The 24,829-nt window shown below is 38.8% G+C and overlaps 1 protein-coding gene across 24 annotated transcripts in view; it reads left to right on the top strand.

Moving 5' to 3' along the window:
• Positions 1 to 24,829, top strand: part of TENM2 (teneurin transmembrane protein 2) — a 608,636-nt gene that overhangs the window by 514,866 nt on the left and 68,941 nt on the right. For 20 of the 24 annotated variants that reach the window (XM_046900248.1, XM_025154777.3, XM_040646802.2 and 17 more), the window contains 3 exon segments: positions 13,111 to 13,305; positions 18,669 to 18,869; positions 20,299 to 20,511. In XM_046900248.1, the coding sequence (XP_046756204.1) occupies positions 13,111 to 13,305; positions 18,669 to 18,869; positions 20,299 to 20,511 (609 nt within the window). 24 annotated transcript variants of the gene reach the window in all.

The following is a 24,829-nucleotide window of genomic DNA, read 5'->3' as shown; positions in this document are numbered from 1 at the left end:
TGTTAACTTATGTATAAAAATATTCAAAGTCCTCAATTATTAGGTAAGTAAGGTGTAATTGCTAGAAAAAGCAATGCTTGCTTCTTTGTAGCTGGTATTGAAAAACTGTTCCTTTTTCAAATTTTAGTTACTCTTCTTGCTCTGAGGTTATTCGGAGCCATATTGTTTGGGCAATGAAATCTGTAACTGCATAAAGGAAAGGTTTTTTGAATATTGAATACTCAAAACTATTCTTGATGCCGTATCCAGAATGAATGTCCAGTGGCATAAGAGGTTCTGGGAGTGATCACTGTGGGGAAATAATGAATTTCAGAGTGCATATTTCTGAATAATTCCATACCCAATTCATTGCTGTAGAACACATGGCCAACATGAATGAATGCTGTCCAGCCCACACTGTTAATGCATAGCAATTAGTATCTCCTCTCTGTGTGAGTAATGAAAACATTATTTGCCTTTGTAGTTTGGCTAGAAATTCTAGGAACTGAAAATAGCGAAAGCAGACAGAATACCACTGTCTTAGGGAAAGGTGAGAGCTGGATCTGAGCAGCCTTTCTCCTTTGCCTGTCCTGCACATACTGTGTAGCCTGACAGAAAATGTGGGACCCATGGTCAGGGAGCACTGTGGGTCTTCCAGGGCACAGACAAACTGGGTGAGTGTGTTTGTTTTATTCAAGTGAATAGCAGCAAACTTAGGGAATAAAAGATGATAGGCAAGAAAATAGGTTAAACATGATGGTACCCCAAAACAGTTTGGTTTGGCAAAGAAAAGAGGAACAGTAATATGGGAAAAATGCCATAATGCAATTTAAAAAAGGAGATTATACGTAGATTGTCACGAGCAGTGCTACTTGTTCAAACTGATCTGTGGTGGTTAGGGCTATGCAAGCAAACTGAATACAGAAAAGCAGTGCCTACCTCCAAGAACTTACCGTGTCAGTATGAGTTTAAAGGGAATAAATGGCAACCAAGTGGCATATGTGCCAATATGAGGGGGGAAAAAAAAGTATGATAGGCAGTGTTATAGAATACTGGCAGTATGACTGTTGTTACTTTTTGGGAACATTGGCTAAAAGGCAATTTTAAAGAGGGATAACAGCAAACAGATACCCTGTTGGGTACGCAGGGAAAATGGTGCCTCCGAAGGAGATGAAGCACAGGCGAGAGCACACAGCAGCAGACACGAGTAGAGAAGGCTGAATTTATCCATGCTGTAGAGTAAGATTTTGGTTTGCTAAAAGCTAATACAAGAATCCTTACAAACAGGTGCAATGCAGAAGAAATCTGTAAGACTTGGACAAAATTTGAGTGTGAGGCAGGGGAATGGGTGAGTCACAAAAATCATCCAGATGAGTGACCTGAATGACAGGCAGACCAATGGCTTTGTCCATAGCAACATGGGAAGGCTGGGAACTACTTGTTTGGAGAGCAAATAGAAATCGGAGCGATAACATTATTGGAAAACATTTCATGTGTTTGCAATCATAGCATGTCTCATCACTAACACTGTATGAATCAAAATAATTAAGTGTGCTTTTCTTCTGCTTTCATGACTTGTCACCCACACACGCCTCTCTTTTCTTGCAGCTGACAAAATCTAGCATGTCCAGCATCTGTTTTAGTATCTCCTTTTGGGTGGGATTAGTTTTGGTTTTGCTGTGTGTTTGTGTGTGTGCGCCAATTGATGCCACTGCTGCACAGCCCTGCCTGCCCCCATCTCTCTCTCGTAGGTGGAGGTGTCGTTCTGATGCTCAGACAAGTCTGTCTTGGCAGTGTTCCTCTCCAGCAGTTCCCATCTCTTTTGATTCAGTACCTTAAAATACCTTTGTTATAAATTTCCATCTCCTTTTCCCAGACTCATTCTTTATTAGCAGACATTTTTCATTTCTGGCAAACTGATTATGTTCTTGGTTGGCTTCCAACCAGTTCTTTGTACAGGGCAGTGCTTGTCCTGTATGCCCTCAGATTTTGTAGTTTTACATAGCTGCAATGTGCTCTGAAAAGGGTTCTGTGCTGTTAACTGTGCCTAAAATAATTACAGAATAAATCACTGGACATATAACCTATTTTGACAATGATTGACAGTCATTGCTGTCTATCAGCTGCTAGCTCTCCTGCACGGAATGGTATAGTAGCTCAAAATGCACTGCTCTGATACTTTCTAACCAGCAATTTAAACAGGAGCCAAGAATGGAAGGGGTTCCAGGCTGAGTTCTGTCTGATTGTTAGTGGTCGTTACTCTAAGGGGTTTGACGTAGGCACTCAGTAATGCGACAAGAAAAGGAATACAGGAACAGTTGTTTCTGGCCTTCAGCTTTCTTCATCAATTATCATAGACTCAGCTGAAGATTAGATATTAAAAAAAAAAAAAGGACTGGAATGTGTGAACAGCTGAATTCTGCATACAGGTGTCTTGTTCACTTTCTGTTACAACGCAGGTCATTAAGCACCCTAGCATTTCATTACTCTTTAAGAACATGTATGTGTCCATATAGTACACTGCAGATTAAATGTCAGGATTAGCAGGTGTTTGCTAGGTGTTTGATGTGTAGAAAGAGCCTGGTGACATGGAAGTACTCCGGTACTCCCTGCACAGGGCTAGAAATTGCTGCTTTGTGCCCTTTGCATTCTTTGTGAGAGAATATTGAAACAGAACTCAGGAGCTATTTTTAGCTGATGAAAATTAGAGAAACAAGACTTTTAAAAAGACACAGTTTTTAGAATACAAAATATTAAGTCTTCATTGTTCCTAAAGCTTTTCTGCTGAATTTAGCCTTGAATTCAGGTTTGTTAAGATTTTATCTACAGAAGAGCTGGCCTCAGATAATTTCGAGTCAGGATACTCCTGTTGATTAGAAGCAGAGAGGCTGCAAACACCACTCCTGCACAAAATGTGATAGATAAAAAGCAGTATGTTTGGAAGAAACTATGGCTGATTCCAGTGAGGGCTAGTGCTGCTTTATAGGATTGCTCAGGGACCAAAGACACCACACCAAGCAATACTTGTAACCAAGGTCTGAAATCTGGAACCAAGTATGTTGGTTTAGTACAGTAAGAAAGTTTGTATTGCTTGTGTCCACAATTGAAATTATATGTAAACAGTAAAATCTTACTGAATTTTCCTGCAGCAGCACTGTAGTAACATGTTCATGTTTATTAAAAACTAGGTTTGTAGCTTTCATTTCTCACCACCACATTCATAACCCATTCTATTGTCAGTTACTTCATTTTATTTTTCTTCCCTTCTTACGTGTGTTCAGCCACAGCACATCTCTTTGCACAAACGTTTTCTGTTTCAATGCAATTGCAGTAAATAGACATTTCTGAAAGATTCCCAGCACAGCAAGGAGTTGGACAAGCATATGAATACATGCAGGATGCATACCATTGTGCATTATAGTTTGTAGCAAGCCAAAAATCCTTCTTCCAATCTTATGGTACTTCCATGGGAGACTGAGAATCTCTCTGCTCTAACTGTGCTCTGCTGAGCTGAATTGTGCTCAGGATGATGTATGCTTTGTAAATTTGTTTTTGCGTTTATTTCGTTAGTTTATTTAATTGTGTTGCAATCTACTTTTTGTTTTTAGATCACTTTTTCTCTATGGGTGTGTACCGATTTTTTTTTATTTCATTAAGTTTTAAGAGTTTGTCTTTGCACTTGTGTTGGCATCAACTTGGAGTCCTTGCGATGATGGTAAATGTCATTGAAGCAGCTATGATCAAGTACTTGCAAATCACATTATGGAAATACAGCTGTTAAGAGACCTTATGCACTTTCTGTTCCTGAATAATAGACATGGCCCTGAGGCACAGCTTCAGATTTCAGCATACTTGACTTTTAGGTGCCTTCATATCTATATTGTATCTAGATTTGACCCTGTAATATGGATTTCTTCCTATAATTAGACCCTATCCAAGTGGGATGAATGAAGTTGAGGTAGTTGTCGTCCCCATTTGCTCTCTCTAAACGTTTTTTGGTCTAAAAACCAAACGTTTCTAATTCTCATGTAGCAAAATCTCAAATTTTTATCTGCAGCAATCATAAATCATGTTATGATTGAAATCTTTTCTGGTAAATTTTATAACGCAAATAGTAGTAACTAGAATGACACCAGAGCAGTCTGGATTTTAAATACACTATTTACCTCATTATTGAGGTGCAGTCCTACATTTATTTTGTCATAGCAAAACTATTACCACAGAAGTATGGATAAAACCAGTTCTTTCATCTCAAATTTCATAAAATCTAAGAAAAATCACTTCAGTGTTTCACTTTATATTTCTTTTCCTGTATGTCTAAAAAGACTTATGCGTGTTGTTTGTGCTTCTCTGTTACGAATCACAGCACACGTTTGGGAGCATAATTGTCGTATGTGTTGGTTCTCCTTGCTGCTGCCTTTTGAGAGCTTGAAGCTTCATCTCTTTGATTCCTCCCTGGTTCTTTCCACTAAGATAGCCACCAAAACATCTAAGCTAGTTTTCCTTCCTCCTCAGTTTTCCCAGGGTCAGAGTTATCACACATGCAAATAAAGAGCCACATGCTTGTCTATGGCAGTAGCCTAGCTCAACATGTAATGCCATCTCTTGGTACAAAGTAGTTTTTATCTCTGTCCGTTTTTGTAGCTGGGTCGACTCCACTGCTCATATCTAAAGCAGGGTGTTACTGGTTCCCAAAAGAAAAAAATTAGATTGCAGGGAATTGTTTTGGGGTGTGGGTTTTTTTTGTCTTTATATATGGCGAACTGATGAGACATTCTCTCTATAGTAAACCAGAACCAGTGCATGGCAACTCCCATTTCATTGAATGCATTTATGCATATGCAGAGCCATGTCAATCTATTGGGCTGTATTTACAGAGAGGTTCCCTATTTATGGTGAGATTCCTGACTGGAATAACTGAAAATTAATCTCTACCATTTTGTAAATGGTCTCAGTGTGCTGCATGGAGAACTGCAGTCTTTTCTTTAGCATAGATGGTGATAGTTGCAGAGCTTCAGTAATAGCAGAGGCAGAACAGACAGGTTGACAAAGTGTCAAATTCAGAATGTAATGACGAGAAAGTCCACAAGACAGTTTGAAGCCTGACACATCTTGCCGGTGTTTCAAGTGTCGGGTGAACTGAAATGTCCTCTTTCCTCTCCCTCTCCAATTTGTAGCTTGCTTTGTACCACTTGAATTTTTTTTTTATATTTAGCTGTGGCTTTAGCAGTGAGAACACACAGCAATCTCCAACCATTTAGAACTCCAGTGTCTTTAGAGATCTAGGATTTGGATCTTTGTTGATGGCTAGTTAGTCTTCAAGCCCATCTTCATCTTAGTAGCAATGGAACTACAGACCTTTCAGTCCACTGTGAAATCTGTTCAAATATATCTGACAATTGCTTAATTTTTACTTCTGCTGTGCACTGTCTGCCTTGTTATCAGACTCTATTCCTAAAGCAAGGACGAAGTGGGCAATCCCAAAGGGATAACATCAAAATATGCTGTGATTCTGAATATTGATACTCAGCACATAAAAGTTCATCTTACCCATGTTTTGTTAGGTAATGTAGGAAGAAACATTAATATTTCTTGCATGGATTTCTGTAATAATTGCAAACAAAGCAAATATGTAATGGAAATGGATCCTTTGCAGAGTGACACAGGAAGGTGCACCACATGTTGTCTTTTTGGCATATGAGGTTGCACACCACAGACAATGAGAAAAGCTGTGACATTTTGGATAAATTTTGGTCAAGGCAAAAGTTTGCTGAGCGTTCAGAAGAATGTAAATATTCACTGTACGATTATTTCTGTTCAATCACTTCTATACAAATCCTGCCTTTTTTTTTTTTTTTTTTTTTTTTTGTAGAACAGCTTTTAAGTAGTTATCGATTGAGAACATCTATAACTCTCAAAATGGAGGCATCCCCATATCTCTACAGGTATTTTAAATGAATTGAATTAATCATAGGCTTAAAAGTCTCTAGTGATCTTCGTTAACTTTCCTGGGTTTAATTAAAACATCTGTGCGCTTTTAATTTATCGATTCATCCAACTCATATGTCATGTTTTTAACACACCCCAGCATGCTCTGCATCATTTTTAACCCGATTTCCACTTAACTAAAGCAATTAAATTCACCCCGGATTAATTAAAGCATCCATACTTTAGTGCTTAAGTCAGCGTGTGCTGATTTCCCCAAATGGTTTCTGAATGTCAGAGATTTGACACACCTGATGGGTTTTTTGTCCTTCTGGAAATTCTGCTGTGAATCTCATTCTTGCTTACTAATGTGCAGTTTGACAGAGCTAGATATGGGAGCATTGTAAGGCTCAGATCTGGGCAACTGAGGTAGGGACTGCAGAGCATGACTGCTGGGAAGTGGTGTACATTTCTTCCCAGTTCTGCCATGGTGTCTACAAGCGTGGAGAATAATGCTGTTAAATAATCTAAATTTTGTGTTTTCTCTGGTCAAAGTAAGCAGTTTTGAGGAGCAACTTAGGAAGCTTGTACAGTGTCAGTAACAGCTGTGTATTCGTTCTTCTGCTCCTGGGTGAACTTCTACAAACTGACTTCCAAGCAGCTTCTCCTTGGCAGAGCAGAAAGTCCTCAGATGTGGGCATGCACCCTTCCGGCTTGCTTGGGCAGCCTTGAGTGAAGAATTGTCTTGAGCCTCATATAACATACATAATATAGTAAATATATACAAGTAACAAAGCTTTTCTTTTTTTATATTTTTTTATTAAAGCATGAAGACAGAAGGACAACACAGACATAAATAGCGGGATATTCAACCCTGTTTTTTTGTGAAATATTAATCAAATGCATATTGCAAAACTAATTAAAATATATCCCAAGTTATCAGTATCAAAACTTCACAAGTTAGTGAACTTTCTGAGACATTGAAAACTACAAAACTTGTCAGGACTGCTAAATATTCTGGGTATTTCTTCTGCAGGTTGACTTTTTAAATTATTTTACAAAATAACACAGGCCCGAGTTTTAAGTAAGAAAGAAATCTTACATGTCTGCTTCATAATGAAAAATATATATCTTCACAGGCACTCACACATGTAGGTGGGATGATGTATTACCATCAGCAGTTGCGGTGTTTATCTGCTAGCAGCACAAGCACACATAACGTGTAATGCATACAGGTTTCAATCCAACGCCATACAGTCGGCGCAGTGGGCGTAGGAGACGTGGTCAGCTCTGCTCTACACCCTCCCCTCAGTAGTGTTCTGTTGTAGCCTATGCACTCTGTGCTCAAGCTATGCACAATCAACTCATGAAAAGTACTGCTAAAAATCACATAATTGTGTTAAAAGTTTACAATGTTGTGGGGCCTCATTACCAGCTGGCCAGTGCTGCGGGTTGGACATGCCTGTCCCAGAGCAAGCTGCAAGATATTCTAGGTCTTGCTAATTGTCACTGTTCTTTTCCAGCGTGACTGAAGTTAGCAGTCTTTAAAGAGCAGGTAGGCCAGTCAATGCCATTCTTCCTGAGTGCTTGTGAGGCATACAGAGCAGATGGGCAGGATTAATTCCAGCTCCCATTCCCAAATTATTTTATTTGAGTAAAGCTTGGTGGGTGTGGGAGCTTCATAAAGCCTCATACCAGGAAAGTGGCTTGGAAATAGCATAAATGAGTAAAAGTGAAATATCATAAACCACAAGGTGGTCTCAGAAGTTATTTCAGGTTCTCTTATCTGTAAATGAACTCCAGCAAAAAGCAGTAGGCCTGCAGAAAAGTAATGAAATGTGCACCTAGCTGATTAAAATAGGTTTAAAGATAAAACAGGAAAGATGATGTTGTCAGACAAAACGTGTATTTTTAAACTACAAATGAAAATACTCACATACCTGATGTCTCCTAATTTTTAGAAATATCTCATGGGCTGACATTTTATGTAACAAGAGATGTGTGTGATGATTTTAATGTTTCAGAACTGTTTTATTTAAAACAATACTAATGTAAATTCTAGAGCCAAGATTTTCAGTCAGGTTGTCCAAAATTAACATCTTATGCAACTGGGCTCATTTTCTAAAATCCAGGTGTTCGCTGCTCCTTTGGTTTTCATAGTTTTGTAGATTTTAAGCTATTCAGAAATAAGCTTGTTGATATCTAAGTAGGTCTGTAGGTCTAACTTCAGGAGATTGACTGTAGGCAAAAGAAAACAACTTGTTTGTGGCTCTTGGTGCGAATCTACAACTAGTTCAGACTTTAATATATAGTCGTAGGTCTCAGCTCTAGCATCAGTAAAATACATATTCACCTGCTTACATCTTCTTCTTGTTTGTCCTTGGAACAGAAGTTAGCATTTTTAGATTCAGTTCTCCGTATGGGTTACTAAGGTGAAGGCCAAAAAAAGAAGCATGCCCCTAAAATGTGACTTTGCAGATATTTTTTAGATATTTGGAACAGGCAGTTGTGGATGACATTAGATTTTATCTTTCCTGTATTTCTGCTCAAGTTTGGAGCTGATTTGAAATGCATTTGTTGGTTTCAGATTAGTCTCTGATAAATAGTAATCTATTTTTCTTATATATTTGCAAAATCATGCATAATATTGCAACAGCTTAGTCTCTGCTAAAAGGAAGTCCAAGTGTGAGCTATTACAGAATCTGAGTTAGTTATCTCCCAGAGGGATTGCACCCAGAATGTTCACTCTGAGATCCTTGGTTACAAGTTCATTCTGCGTTGGACTTCATTACAGTTCCTGGTGGTCAGTGAAACAAAGAACAACTTACTTGATATAAGGGGACTTTAGACTGTGTTTAAGTGCTCTGTTAGTGAAGCCTTAAACTGACACTTCAACACTCAGGCCCAATTCAACTTACTCCTTACCCTGTAAATACACAGTCAACCTCATCTTTTATGTGAATCAACCTGCAGTAGAAGAGTCTGGTTTATATTTAAAATCAGGGATTACAAGCATTACAGATGCAACCTTTTTAATCCTTGGTTGAATAGCACCTCACTGGGACTGTTACAATCATTTGTCCACCCAGACCAGTGACACCCCTCACCAACCTGCCATGACCTTCTCACCACAGATTTCTATGGAGCACATGTTAAAGAGCTTTGACTTGATGTGGGGTGGTGGCTGACCACTTGTCTGGGCTCTGAATAAGCCAGAAGATAGCACAAAGGGAGCTAACTCTCTTATGCCATGTTTGCAGATTTACTGAGCTGCTCTGCTTGCAAAATATGAGCATTATAAGGACACTGCTTATGACCTAGTCCAGGGCAGAGAAGCAGTTCAGGTACAACGTGTAAAATCTTTCAGATCTGCATATTTGTGTGCCCAGAAACTCACATAACTTTCAAGACAAGTATATGGATTTGCCCGTATTATGAGGAGGAACTGGAAGAAAGCTGCCACAGAACGGACATCCTCGGTCCTAATGGTACAGAACTCTCTGCGGTAGGATAGTATTTGCTCTACAGCAACAGGAACCGAGCCAGGCATCTTTCTTCACAGCCAGTTTGGAGCTTCAGGTATCAGGGGAAGGCCTCTCACCGAGCAGCTTTTAAGCTAAACCAAGTTCTGCAACTACCTCCATGAGTTTGGCTCCTCAAATATCCTGTACTGGTTTCTTGTCATGCTCTAGAAGAAAACTCTGGTGAGTACGTATGTGTGAATACCATAGGGGTGGGTGAAAGGAGTGTGTACGTGGACTGCAGCTGGGATACTTAAATAATAAATGTCACTGGATAAAGTGATGGCTTTTGATGCCCTACTACTTGGGCATTATCCCTAACAATCTCCCTTGCTAGTCCATGTGTAGTGGACTGTTATCAAACCATTTTTTCTTATCTATCAGGGAATATTATCATTACTCCAAAAATTTTAATGTAAACTTTGAGAGAGAGTACTTATAGACAGGTTTTTGGCTGGTCTTCACTGTCCAATTCATGCTCTTAAATTTGTACATCCCACAGAGCTCAAAAGCCTATAGGTTCCGTTATCTGTAATTAAATCAGCTGACAGCAATGTTAAGAGCCCGGTCTGTTTTGTTCAAGTATTGGTAGAAGGCAGAATCATAACACCAAAACCACACTCAGGGTAGTTAGCTGTTGTCCTCGCTTCAGCTTGACTCAGTAGATGTACCTCTGTGCTTATCTTACTGGAGTGTTGCAGTACTTAACAACACTTCTGTCCACTTTTTGATCGTGCTGGTGTGTAATATATGGTTGTCTTTATGCAATGTAATCTGCCCTCAGAAATGAGAGAGAACTTGATTGTTCTATAGGCTTTCCTTCCTTCACGCTCTTCCAGCATGCTGTGAGAAACCAGGACTGTGCTGGAATAGGGGCTGTCCACTGTGCGTAGGGGAAACGAGCACTCCTAGAAAACCAGAACTCCAGATGACTCCTGTGTTGTTTGCACATTTATTGAGACAACCTTGTATCAACCTTGTATGGAAAATTAAGATTGAGTGCTCTGAATTTCACTCTTCAGCAGTATGTCTTAGCAAATAAGCCTAACAGATGATGGGTCCCATCTAAACTGCTTGGTGGTTGTTGGTTGTTTTTTTGTTTGTTTGTTGGTTTGATTTCTAACTATGGATATATCTTCTCAGTTCCTCTTGCAAGCAATTTGCTCAAACAGGCTTATTGCCTTTATTTGAATTTTGACTCCAGAGGAGAGGTTTGCAGAACAGAAATCTTTTTTGTTGTTGTTGTTGAGGCTGATAGAAAAAAAACAAGACATGCTGTCATGTCCCAGTGTAGTTGGAGAAGCCAGACCGAGCAGCTGTTAATAACATAACATCAAGTCTCTTCAATGCCTTGGAAGCATATAGAGAACATGCATCAAGCACTAGTACTTCATTCTGTAATGAACTTGAACAGTAGGGCTGCAAGCTTAACCACCATGTACAGGAACTCAAAGGTATGAGTTTCACAGAGAGGTTTTCTGTTAGGATGAGACCCTACAGTGTGTCAGGGTGTGGAAGGTGGCATCTCAGACTTGGCACTATGATTGCTCCAGGTCTTTGGGACAAGCTGCCTTCTAATCATTCACCTTCCAATCCATAGAAGTGAAAGTGGTCCTAGTGTGATTCCATTATATATGGCTTACCTACGTGGCCTACCATAGCAGCAGTTAGCATTTCTAGGCTGTGAAGAGCAGTGCATGCTAAGGAGCTAAAATAAAATTCCTGATGTAATGCTTGAAGACAGAAGGAACAGTAAGTAGAATGGCATCCAAAGTGCTACTGGTTAAATGTATATTGTGGAAGGATGTTTCATGGTGACATGCAAAAAAACCTTTAAAACAGAATGACTCAGTTCATTGTGGACATGGTGGATGCTTGTCTGCATTGCAGTTTAATCCAGATTGTTCAGTAGGCATAATTCTGAGACCAACTGCAAAAAACAGAAGCAGGAAGTGTGGCATAAACTTTTTCATATAACACACTAAAGGACTTAGAAGCAAATATCACTTCTGAAATCTGGAAACTGCTACTGAGAATTATATTTTATTCTTATTTGTATTCAATTTTGGAGTGAAGGAGGAAAAAAATAAACAAGATTAAAAAGACTCAGAGTAATGGTGTTGCTATTTCTACCAAAGGATTGATCATATGGCGCAAAGACAGTGAAGGGAGAGCAAAACATCCAACCTCAACGTATTGATTTTATTGTTACTTTCTTGTAGGAAAAAAAATAGATTAAAAAGTGCTATACAAGTGACATATGGCCAATCTACTTGTAGTCCTAAAAGAAACAATTCTCAGCACTCCAAATTTTAGCTAAAATCAAAGGTTATAAATCTGAATAAATGTTTGTCTAATTATTATTCTTCTGTTCCAAATAAGAAAGTTCTTGAAAATGATCCCTTCTCAAATGTGTATTTGCAGCACATCAGTGGACAGCTGAGATTAATAAGGGTTGCTGAACAGTGGAGAAGTCATACAACAGGACAATTACATGTTTCTTTGTAGTAAATCAATTACTCGGTTCTTCTTGATCATTCAGGTTAACGGGATAATAGAAGCTGGAGGGACAGTAAGACCTTTTAATGATTAATAGTACCTTTGGAGTATATTTTTGGTACTGTAGAAGTAGCCATTAGTTTCTATTTGCTTTGAAAGGTGAAAAGATGGGGAAATACTTTTTAGACTTTATCGAACTTTATCAAAGAAGAGTGTAAAAGTGTACCTGTTATCAAAGATACACTTCATTAGTTCTATTTTCTTTTACTCCTTTGTTATTTTTTCCATTTCTCTGGTTGGTGACCAAATGTTGTGTTTGGCAGGCGTGTGAGTTCACAGACTGCCATGTTTGCGTGAAAGTCATCGGCGTATAGGTGTGTAAAAATACCTTAGTGTAACACTTATATATTACTGCTTTTAATAAACTACTTATTTCTTTCCACTGTTCTGCATATGTCACACATCTGGTATCCAAGATCTTCTGACCAACCTTATTATTCCTAGGTTTCAGTTCATTTGCATAATGAATCCTTAATATTTGCTCAGAAATTCTTATCCCTTTAATAATGCAACAGGAAGGGATAGGAGTTAGTGGTGGTTTCTTGCCAAAACACCCAGGGAAGAAACAGACATTCTGGGATATGGGAAAAGATGAAGCAGCTATATTGGTGGCAGCGTGCATTTGTTGTAGATAAAAATGAAAGCTTATGTTGTTTCTGTGTTGAAGATCCTTATGTGGGAAAAAAAGCAAGTCATAGGGTTGCAGAAATTTTGGAACACTAAATTACAAAATGTTGTGAAAGAAGAAAGGTGCTGTATACTAACGTGTTGTGGGGATTGTGTTCTGCTGCCTGTGAAAGCTGGGTGTTACCTAATGGAACCAGGCGGAATAATGTCAGAATCAGGTCTGTTCACGTTGCCTCATTAGTTACCCCAGACATCATCAGTAGCTTGTAAAGAATAGTAGTGGTACCCTCAGAATGCCCAACACATGCATGCTTTGTAAAAAAGTGCTCAGATAGTTTCTTTGCGAAGAGCTGAAATACTACAAATTGGCTTAGATTTTTCCAGCTAATTAAGATACTTGTGTATATGTATAAGTATTTGGTAGTGGATTTTTAATGCACTTTTACAGGAATACTTTTCTGACCTCATGTGCTGTTTTTTCTTTTGTTCAATTTTCCAGCTGCCTGCCCGGTGCTGTGCAGTGGCAATGGTCAGTACTCCAAAGGAACCTGCTTGTGCTACAGTGGCTGGAAAGGTCCGGAATGTGATGTACCCATCAGCCAGTGTATTGATCCCTCGTGTGGAGGTCATGGTTCCTGCATCGAAGGGAACTGTGTCTGTTCCATTGGCTATAAAGGAGAAAACTGTGAGGAAGGTAATATTGTGGCACGTTTTCTTTCTGTGTTGTGAGATTTTTTTTGGAGCGCTTAGAAGAGAAAGGGCAATAGTATTCTAAATGTAAAACTAGTGTAGCAGATATGGTGAAAGAGAGGTAAGAATGTAGTCCATCACGGTTGTACGGATCTATGAAAGCTTAAATTAAAGTTCTCATTTTTATATACACTGTTATACGGTGCTAAGAATGTCTGCCACAAGTAAACCTGAATAATTCCTTTGCTGAAGACAGAAGATAAATCTTTTCTTATGGATTATATTTATTGAACAATTTAGATTTGAAATGCAGAGGAAAAATGAGTAGTTGTAGGGAAAATTCTATAACTGCAGCTCCGCACAAAGCAAACAGATAAATTGCTCTTAAGACAGAATTTGATGTGATGGATTGGAAAGACTTGGGTGTCCGTGTTGCGTACAGATGTCACCCAGCACAAATTACTCCTATTAACTGCAATCTCATGGGACTAAAGGAAGGTAGCTGGCATACGCAAACAGCAACTATCTTTGAAGTGCAGAAAAGCTTTTGATGTTGGAAGTTTCCAGTCCTTTGTGCGTGCAGGGTGAGCAAATGTAACAAAATGACCCATTGAAAATACGGTCATAGATTGAGGTTGGTGTTGGTTTTATTCACAGTGAGTGCCGTTCGAATGCACTGCGTAAGTCAGACTCCTGTTCTTTTTAAAATGTATTGCTGTAGTTTTAGAAGGGAGTGTAACTCTCCCGAGGACTGCTAGATAGACAGTTCTGCATACCTTGGCACGTCCTCAGAGAGTAATATTTCAAGCAATTTTATGATGACTTCTCAGAGTTTATTAATCCTCCAAAAGGAGGAGCAGTTTGAAGACAAAGGTGACAGAACTGGAGCTGCATGGGTTTAGGACTGAACGGCCTCTAAGGAGTATTCTGAGTGGAATGCAGACCTTTACACTACATATGTATGTATCAATGTTTATCTTACCCTACAGCAAACACCTATTTATCCCATTAAAAAAAAAAAAAAGAAAGAAAGAAAGAAAGAATAAGGAAGAAAACTGTAGGGACCTGAACCACTAAGGGATTTCTTTGGATATGGACTGCAGTCATCAGCTTGAGGACAAGGCTGTGCATTAGTCTGTGTGAAGTTGTTTTGCTACGAGCAAAAATAAGCTGGGATTCTCACTAGTGGCACTGCCAAAACTGCAATAATTTCTTCAGTTCGTTCTTGTCATCTCGTTCCAGGAGTTTTTCACAGCACTGTAGCTGTTAACGCTCTTATTCAGAACTGAACTGAAATCAGTAGATTTTCCATTTCTTTTTTTTACAGTTTATGCAACATCCAGAAAATTCTGTGATGTCCTTTTTGACTGCTAGATTTGATAGTTTGCAGTTTACCCGGAGTGTGCAATTCTGGGAAAAATTGAGACTGTCTGAAATGCCCTGCTGTAAGCAGTGTTCTCATGGATGCTGGACATGGAAAAGACCATGAAGCACACTGCAACATCCAGTCTATTCCCCAGGAATACAGAGCCTCTCTGGCACAAACTGCAATTGTTTGCTCAGTCTAATTAAGTTATATGAATTTCCTCATGTTCTTCATTGTTACATTAGAGTTAATATTATTAGAGAGACTATGGTAGATGGCCTAAATTGATCTTTCTCACATTTAATTCTGTAAATTTTACCTTGTAAGTGGTTCCTCACCCATTTATATTATAATTTCCAGATGCTCTCTCTACTTTCAATTGTGTAGAATGCTTGTTCTATATTTGGGCTAGACATCTCGAATCCCCTAACACTCCTGTAAGAGAAATAGGTTTTTGTAGTGCTTAATTCAGTTTATCCTACTGTGAATGTTTGAAGTGGGTGAAACAAATACATCAGCAATTCCAGATAAGTTTATAGAACTAGCTAGTGCATGGATTGCTGCAAAGGGGTTAATGTTAACATCTTTCAGAGCTGGAAACACTACTAAATTTTCAGTCAACAGTGTTGGGGAGATACATTAATATGTGAAGGGAAAGGATATAGATTATTTAATCACCAGTGCTTGAAAGGATAAGGATTCTAACAGATAAATGGATTACAAAGGCAAAGAGGTATTAACTGCAAACTTGGAAGGTGCCGATAACGTGATAGAAAAGGTTAGAATAACCTTTTGCATACATCATTGAGCAATAAATAACTCAATAAATTAATTTACAAATATATAAGGAACAACAAACATATTTCTTGTGTAAAATTCCATTACTACTTTACATATTTCTCCTATTAATTCATGAGCTCTGGGAAAAGGATCTGATATGAAGTCTCTCCAGTTGCAAGTAATCATCTGCTCACATTTAAACTTTCTGCTTGAATTAACGGTAGAACGATACAAATAAATATATCTGTATTATAATATAATATGAAATCTGTACTGATTTGAGTTTTCAAGAAGAATAACAAAGGTTGGTTCATTCTCCATTTTCCAGCGAGGATACTGAATTAGAACAAATGGGTCAGCATTTTTCTTCTTCCAGTTCACTTTTTATTTCTGATATTCATCATGGTCTTACTGTTCAAACAATTTACCTGAAATGAAAGTGGCACTAAAATCAATATTTTTGATGCACAATTTTTGCAGCATAAACACTGTTGTTCTATTAACAAATTTGCACACAATACGAGGGGGCATATTTGCCAGGTTTCACTCAATCTGGTTTGTGGGGAGACAAGTCAAATTGACAAATTAGGTTAACGGTGTTTTTCTTGTCACTTTCATGGTCGAGTCATTTTTCAATGACATTTAACTTCATAAGTGTAATTCATGGCTCTTTGGGGGTTTATGGTACATATTGTTCATAAAACTCCTTGACCTCCTTTTTTGTCCTTTGGGATATAAATTGCTTTCAGTACCCTTTTTATCAAATCTACAGAGGGCCCAATACTAAATGAGCTCTAATGATCTGAGCTGCCAAGAGACTACGAGTTCTAAGTCTTACAGACTGACTTGCTAAAGCGTGTTGTCCTTTGTTTAAACACCAAAGAATCTCCCTTTGTAATTCCTTATTAAGTCCATTGAAAACTCTTATAAAGAGCTGGGGACAGAACCTGTGCAGAATTAGCCAGTGCAGTTCTATTGCAGGTAATCGAGTTATGCTCATTTTGGCAGCTGAGGATCTGGCCCGAGACGATAACCCTGAAAGAGCATGTGTTAAAATAGGACAAGATTTGAGTTGGAAGTAAAAGCTCTCCTCAATTTAAACTTTGAAAGCTATGACTTAATTGTATGATAGAACAAAACAGCTGTAAAACGTATTTGTCCAGAACAATAGGCAAAGAGGGTTCACGTGAGTTGGTACTGTATAAAACGAGAAGGCTAGGATTTGGGGGAATAGGTAGACTTATTCTGTGTTAATAAAGCTCAGCTGAAAGCATACAGTAATTTTGCAAAGAGGAAAGATGGTGCATTTATGTAGAAGGATACGTTTTTGTTCTGCACTGCTTTCATTAGCAGCTGAGAAGGAAGGAGGTACATTTCTAAAAGGGGCACGCATTGGCACTCATCAGCATTGCCTCAAGTTCCCAGCTGTGCTGCTGTGCACAACAGAAAGCTACAGACATTATCCATTTAAATTTCACATTAAAATATCACCTTTAGAAAAGAATAAATTTAGGGAAAAACATGACCTTCACCCACGAGGTAAATGGACCTAACTTTTTCTTCCGATTCGTCATTTATTGGACAAGGTTCCTTTGTCTGTCAGGTTCAAGAGAAGTGTTATGAAAGGCACATTCTTTGGAGTTTCTGGCTTTGCTCAGCTCCAAGCCATGCTAACAGGGCAGGCAGAGCATTCTGGATAGTTTTAGAACAATTTGTAATTTATCATTTTTTTCTGACATTTTTTTTCTGAACCATCACTGATTACGTTTCTACTAAACTGCACAATAATGTTTTCATGTCCAATTAACTGAGCCCTGAATCTTAACAGAACAAACCCACCCGACTGGGGTCATTGTTGCTGTGAAAATCGTGTAAGAAATGTTACAGTAATTTCTGTGCTACCGTAATCTGAATTAAAATCTAACGTGCGTTATTCTGATAACTCACATTATTGTATATCTAAACGTGCCTGCTTCAATCCTGAGTTGGATCTAATCTATATACTTGCTTTAAATGTTCTGTAACTTCATAAAATAATTTGACATGTCTGCTTATAGAAAAGTTGAGATTTAAAAGATCAAGTATTGTTCACATAAGTTAAAGTGAAAATGTCTCTGCCTTAATTTAGAAGGATCAATTTGGAAAAGATGAGAGATAAATCACTTTCATTATAAAGTGAGATCTTCCTAGAGCTGCAAGAGAGAATGCCAATCATTCTTGGCTCTTCTCTTGTGAGCTGATATATACTAGTCATGAGGTGAATTCATTTTATTTAGGGCATAAGTTTGACCTTGGCCCTCAATTCCCCAGCAAAAGGCAGCTGGTAAAGCCTCGCTGCTGCAGTTTGCAGGAGAGCACAGAACACTTACACAAACTCATGATATGAGATGGAAATTTGGAATACTGTAATGTTACTGATAGAGTTTATTTGAAAGAAAGCTCGTAACATTCCTTCTGTTTATCAGGGCTGAAATGGCAAAAGACATTTTATGGATGCCTTTCCATCGTAACTCTTTTTACTTTCTTCTTCTGTTGTTTCCGGATGGAGAAGAGATGAAATCTGTGTCTACATCTGTGTTTATTTCTTAACGAATTGTCTGCTGGTTAGAACATAGGTTGAAGTAACTGGGACTTGTCAGCCTCACTGCTCAAATGGAGTAGGAATGGAGTTCCTGGTGTACGAGTCTAACAGAAGCTGAAAGCCAGATAATTTGACTTCTGGGTACCTAAATGAGATATCAGTGTCATTCTCACAGGTGTCCAGCACTTGAATGGCAGTAATAGCAGTATTGATAAAGATATTGCATTTCACTTGTTTTGTTTGGTTTTTTTAATCTATTTTATAATTCGGAATACTGTTTAACTCATCAGAACCAGAGTGTGGTTAAAAAGTAATGTCCCCAGGTTAAGGCTTACGTATGGAACTCTCACTGTGTATATGTAGCTTTTAATTGTGAGTCTTCGTACTTTTTCATCACAGAGTTCGTGCAGTAAGTGTTCATTTTTCAGTCACTCCCTATTTCAAATTGACCTAATGCAGAACACTGATTACTTCACACTTTTCTGTTCTCAGACCACGTACTTAAATGACTTGAAGAATATATCAATTTGTTTTATTTTGCCACTCTGTTAAGAACTTCAGAGTACCCATCTACTTTTTTTCCATACGTTATACTGTGGGAACTGACCTTTGTGTGCATTCTTTCTGTTTTCTTATGTAGTTGATTGCTTAGATCCAACATGCTCCAATCACGGGGTCTGTGTGAACGGAGAGTGTCTCTGCAGCCCAGGCTGGGGTGGAATAAACTGTGAGCTTCCCAGAGCCCAGTGCCCAGACCAGTGCAGTGGGCATGGCACATACCTGTCTGACACCGGTCTCTGTAGCTGCGATCCCAACTGGATGGGTCCCGACTGCTCCGTTGGTAAGAAAAGTATTTCTTGTGATTTTGCATCAGTGCTCCTATTCTGGCAAAATGTTAATATCGGAGGCAAATTTGAAATGCAAATAACTTACAAAATTGTCTTAGGAACAGGCTTGGTCCTGTTCTGGACTGTGTTGGAAAGAAGCATGCATACATTTTAGATTATTTTATGTGACATCCCTAATTTGGGACTGACAGCTCGGGGTGGGGGTGTGGGTTAGGAGCCCATATTTCCTTCAGATACTGACTTTCTTCTGAACTGAGAAAGTTACTTAACTGCTTCATATCTCCTTCCTCACTTTGACTGCAAACTTCCATTGCAGAGATTCACAGATACATCCCTAATATTTGAAAATACTCTATTTTTGGTGCTTGCTTTATGGCACATCACAATGCTACCTATTTACAAAAAATATCCCAAAACAGCAAGGTCCCATAAATAATGGGGTATTTTTCAATCTTCAGTTCTACATGGAATATTTAAACAATTAGTTTTAGGGCAAAAGGCACTCTAAAAAGCAAGAACAGAAGTGTGAGCTGAAAAATTCACCCTCTCCAATGCTGCAGTTGACTGAATATTGTAAAAGTGTTTATTCTAACAGAAGGAGCTAAGGGGAGAAAAAGAACAGTTTTGACATGACAGCAAATGTTCTATTTGTGGGAAAAATACTTGGAATTTTGCATTTATATTGTAAGCTGATTCTTGAGGTAGAATTGTCTCTCAAAATAATATTTACAGCTTTCACATTTATTCAGTTATTTCTTAAAATTAATGACTCAGAATACCCCACCAGTGAAACGAGTACCAAGATATGCTTTTTTCTGCTTCATGCATCAGCAGCAGCCAGCAAAACTCATGAATGAGAATTTAAACTGTCAATTGCTTTGATGATGCATGAGGCAAAAGACCCTCTGCTTTTCTTCAACCGCTGGCAGAGAGCAAGAGAATTTAGGAGCAAGGTACTGTGTGTCTCACCATTATTAGCAATAGGATTCCAAATCTGTCACTTGCGAGTATCTTTTCCAGTCACTCCGAGAGTCTCTGTGACCCTGAATTGTCCCCATTCTCTGCTGAATGTGTCTTAGGTGAGTTTCAGTCTCGTTCTTAACAAACAGGTGCGTTAAAATCAGCACCGGCTCAGGTTTGAGTGAAGCACATCTGTGTTCCCCCTTCTGCCATGCTGAAAGGCACTGAGGAAATTCTCTGCATTGGAACGGAGGACACAGCTCTACAGTGGTCTGCCCAGAATACTGTAACAGGGTTTTGTAATGATTTTCTTAACTTTACGAAGTTAAATGCTTAATGCTGGTTTTGATCCCCACACGAACAGGCCTGCTTTCAGCAAAAGGGCGCCTGTTCTGCTCAACTGCTGCCTTAGGTTGCCTCTGACATAAGCCAGCTATAACCTGTATTCTTTTTTTCTCCTAGAAGTGTGCTCTGTAGACTGTGGCACCCATGGGGTGTGCATTGGCGGAGCGTGTCGCTGTGAAGAAGGGTGGACAGGAGTGGCGTGTGACCAGCGTGTGTGTCATCCCCGGTGTACAGAGCACGGAACTTGTAAAGATGGGAAATGTGAATGCAGAGAGGGCTGGAATGGGGAGCACTGCACCATTGGTAGGCAAACGACAGGCACCGAAACAGGCACATATTGCTTTCTTTTCATAAATCGTAGAGACATAGTTACTGTGGTGTACTGTGATAGGCTGTTCCTTTAAGGACCCTGATGCTTTCCAATATTATCTTGGGCTCCAAATGCGTTGGGAGAAATGCGGATGAGCTCTTAGAATCATTGAAAATAAATAACAAGCTGGTTTGGGGGAAAAAAAAATCCACAGCAAGCGAACATTAGTAAGTAGAGATGTAACAAATGGTCCGTCACGGTGTCCTTTGAGCCAAGCTTTTCAAACTTAACTAAACATTCCTTTGTGTGAATGGCATCTTTTTTAATTTCCTGGTCTGATGCATCAGTGCTTTCCTGCTATTATACATCACATCTGAAACACACCACCACCATCTCCACACAGAGCAGGGGTCAAGTGGTGGAGGAATAAGTGCTCCTGGTGCTACAGAAATAGCTCCCTAGCATTTCCCTGTGTTGTGCTGTGACAGTGGGCATGGTGTTTGCATATAGACAATCACAGCATGGGAGGGCCTTGTCAGTAGTGCAGCATGCTGCTGTACCCTTTCCTAATAGTGTGTTGCTCAGCGCAGTGTTGGCATCATGCAGAGTGCTGTGACTAACACGATTGCATCTCAGCTGTGATGTGTCAGCCTGGGAAGTTCAAAAAGGTTATACTTACACAAAGTAATGGTGTGCTTTCCTTTCAATTACAGCACTTGAAATCTTATTTTGAAGAGGAATTAATTGTTCCTAAATGATGTTCTTTATTTTGTCCCTGTGAGCGGTCAGGCTGGGTATTTGGACTACATTATCAAATTTACTGGAGGGGGGGGGAAGAAAAAAATGTTATTTTCCCTGTACTGTACTTGAAAAATCTAAGTGAAGGGAAAATCTAAGTGGTCATATCTTGTTTGAGAACTGTGAGCAAAATCATATGGAGCAAGAGTATCCAAATGCGGGCTGGAACTGTGTGAGTTTCAATTTTAGAGGACGATGAGGTTTACCTTAAATAAAAACCTGGTGAGTCAGGAGCCAAGATCTTCTTGAAGTGATGAATTTACCAGGGAAAAGGAGTAGGTCAATTGAGATTTTCATGGCAATAAGGGACCCTAATGGGACAGTCCTATTACAAGTGAATTGCTATTTCTTTAATTAAAAGTATGGTGAGATTATTGCATCCCTCAAGCTGTTTTTCTTTTTCATTCCCCTCTGATTTCTCCTTGAATATACAAACCATTTCAGATGCATACATGAGTTGGAAAGTAAAAGAATATGCTTATTGGGGGAAAAAAATAATATTTTTAGGGCATATCCTTCGATGTTGTGGTGCTGCATGCTTCCACCGCACTATGCCAGTATGATTAAATCAAAGTTGTTGTGATTGAACACTTTGTCACCAGCAAAAATGCAGAGTGTTTATTCACAACTGCTTTCTGACTTCCATCGTGTCATTTCTCTGCTAGGTTAATCTGGGCGTTTTGTTTTAATATTGAGTACTCCTCAGATGGTTACAGAATGCCTACTTTAAAAATATTTCTGCATTAAGTGGTGTAATAATTGCTTATTCTAAAAGTTGCTTCTTTGCCCAATTTTTATTTATTTATTTATTTATTTATTTTGCTTTATAACCTTTTAGGATCATGCCTGTTTAGAGATAATTAGTGTATTTCAAGTCTTCATTACTGTGCACACAAAAAGATGCCTTGTACCTCGTAAAAGAATTCTGACCATTACAAGCTGGACCAGTGAATCCTGAAGTGAGATTTTCGTTTAATTTTCAGAGCTGTGAAACAAATATTTTCCCTATTATTCTTCCTCTGAGAGAAAGGCCAATACTGTTGAAGTGATTAAAGTAAATAAGTGTAAGCTCTTTTTGTTTGGTATGTATTAGAAAAATTTCTTTTAAATGTAATGTGGGTCTGCCTGCAGTAAAGATTAGACTTAGGGCAAAAAATATATCTGTACAGGTTTGCCCTTCCAGTTATCATACGTTTAAATTTGTGCAGTCATAAGCTTTGTGCTGTATGTGGACAGATAGATGTTGTTGTGACGAGGCTGTATTAATGAGACATTCCCTGACAGTCAGACCATTGACAAAAGCACCAAAGCATGATGCCGGGAATGGAAGTCAGCTCAGGGATGCATCACAGCTTTATCCCAGCAGATTGTTTCCTCTGGTTTGCTTTTAACACAGAGGCTCGTTATATGGGGCTGAAAAAGAGAGAGCGCGGAGGGTAAGGGTGATAAAACTAAGCTTTGTCAGTGATTGTACAGGCAACACTAGAAGTTACCACTGTATGGTTGGTCCTTAGAGAATGGATTGGTCCTTGGAACCAAGAATGAGTTGTTCAGCGTACTTCAAACATTTGTGTGCAGAGCTAAAATGTACTTAAATTTTACAGGAGCTCATTCTAACTTAGTGCACTCCCTTTATGGGTTAAGCTTTCGATTGAAAGGTTGAGATCAGGTTTACTAGCTAGGAAATGTCTGCCTTGAACAATTATATTCAGGAATGTTCATGTGATGTATGTTTTTGTTGGTTTTTTAGTTCAGAGCCATTCTCTTAGTCCTGTCTGGAAGGTACCTTGCAAACCCCACAGGTCTGTCTGAAGAGCAAGCAAACCAGACCAGACTCAGCAGGCATATGAGCAAAGGCTGAATCTTTTTCTCTTCCCTCTACACAGTTTCAATTTTTTAATAGCTGTGTTTGGTCTTCAGGAGCTTCACAATACAAACTCCCTACACGGTTTTCAAGTGGAAAACTGGGATTCCCACAGGAGAGTTTATTTGCTCTGAATGTCCACTTATTGCTGGACCCAGTCCGAAATCCTTTCAAGTCAGGGGAAAAGCTTGCTTTCATTTTAGTGGCTTAAGCCAAGTCTGCTTAGGATGAATCAATCTACTTTGTGAGGAAAAAGAGGTTTCTATGTGTAAACCAAACTTTGTTTTATTCTCTGTGTTTCTTCAGCAGTTTCTCATTCTTTATTCCCATCACAGTGGAAAAGAAATCATTATAGCAACCTGCAGGTGTCCATGTTTATCAGGTTATTTTGTTCTAATTTACGATCAGTCCTTTAAAGACAGTGGGCTAAATGTGTATGCTTTGGCTTTTCGGCATTGAGTGTGTAAGCTCATATTACCCTCTCATGAGCTTTAAACAAGAATGCGGTTTGTCTCTGCATTAGCTGCATTATAGGAAGAAAACTCTGCAAAGTCTCAGGAGTGCCCCTATCAGCTCATGGTAACAAGCTGTGCAAGGCAGCCTTCACCTATGTGTATCAATGGAGCTATATATAAAAATCAGTCTGCACAAATTCCGTGTCACACAGATTTTGAAGAATCCATATCCAAATAATGTAAAAATGAAAGGATTGGTGCCTGGTCTTACTGAAGAGCTGGCTGTAGCAGAGCAGAACTGTACTCTAGACACTACATTTCACTTGGCTACTTCAGGTAGGAAGAAAAATTGCTTACTGGAGTGATGATAAAGAAAATGAATCTTTTCCCAGTGCAAAAATAGACCTGTCAGGATATCTTTATTAACTGATTACTATTCAGTGATTGCAATTATGGAGGAAGTTATAACTATATAATAGAGGTATCTAATCTAGATGAGGAAAAGATTATTGGAAAACCAATAACAAAGCAAAAGACTAAGATACAGCAGTTGCTAAATCTTGAACCAATTTCATGCCAGAATTTTAAGATGAAGGATTTATCTTCTCCTGGAAGCATCTGCTTGTTGCTAAAGCATGCTGTTATGAAACTGTTCTGTTACTTTCACTGAAAATAATACCTGAATGTGTAAAACTATTGTTTTTAATCTACTGTGAGGGTGTTCTCTATGTACACTGTCAGAGCTGCAGACAGAGAACGATGTGATATGTGAAGACATCTTAAGAAACAGACAAAAAATATCATTTGAAAGTGTAATTCTATCTGTAATTCATATCCTGCAGCATGAAATACAACTGCTATTAAGTGATTCGTAAAAATCTTACTGTGAGACCAGAGAAACCAGGATTTCATCCTGTATGTTTGTAAGTAACATCTAAAAGACTGCAAACATGTTTTATCTTACAAGGTGAGCTCTCTCATAGGAAGTCAGTACAGGAGATTTTATCGTGGCAGCCTGCCATGTTCCCAAAGCCTCTCTCTCCTCCTCACGTCTTGCGGTAGGTGTAAAGTAAGCACTCCTGCTTTCAGACAGAAAGTTGAGGGAAGATGTGAGTAAAGGATACTTGATAGTACAGATACTCTGCTGCAAGTTAAAATCAAGACAATTCTTATCTTTTCTGGTTTTCTATTTTCAATGCAAACAAGCTGTGGCCCCTTTGT

Source organism: Gallus gallus, chromosome 13 (assembly GCF_016699485.2).
Source record: "Gallus gallus isolate bGalGal1 chromosome 13, bGalGal1.mat.broiler.GRCg7b, whole genome shotgun sequence".
Lineage (NCBI taxonomy): Eukaryota > Metazoa > Chordata > Aves > Galliformes > Phasianidae > Gallus > Gallus gallus.
This window is presented reverse-complemented; position numbering and strand designations above follow the sequence as displayed.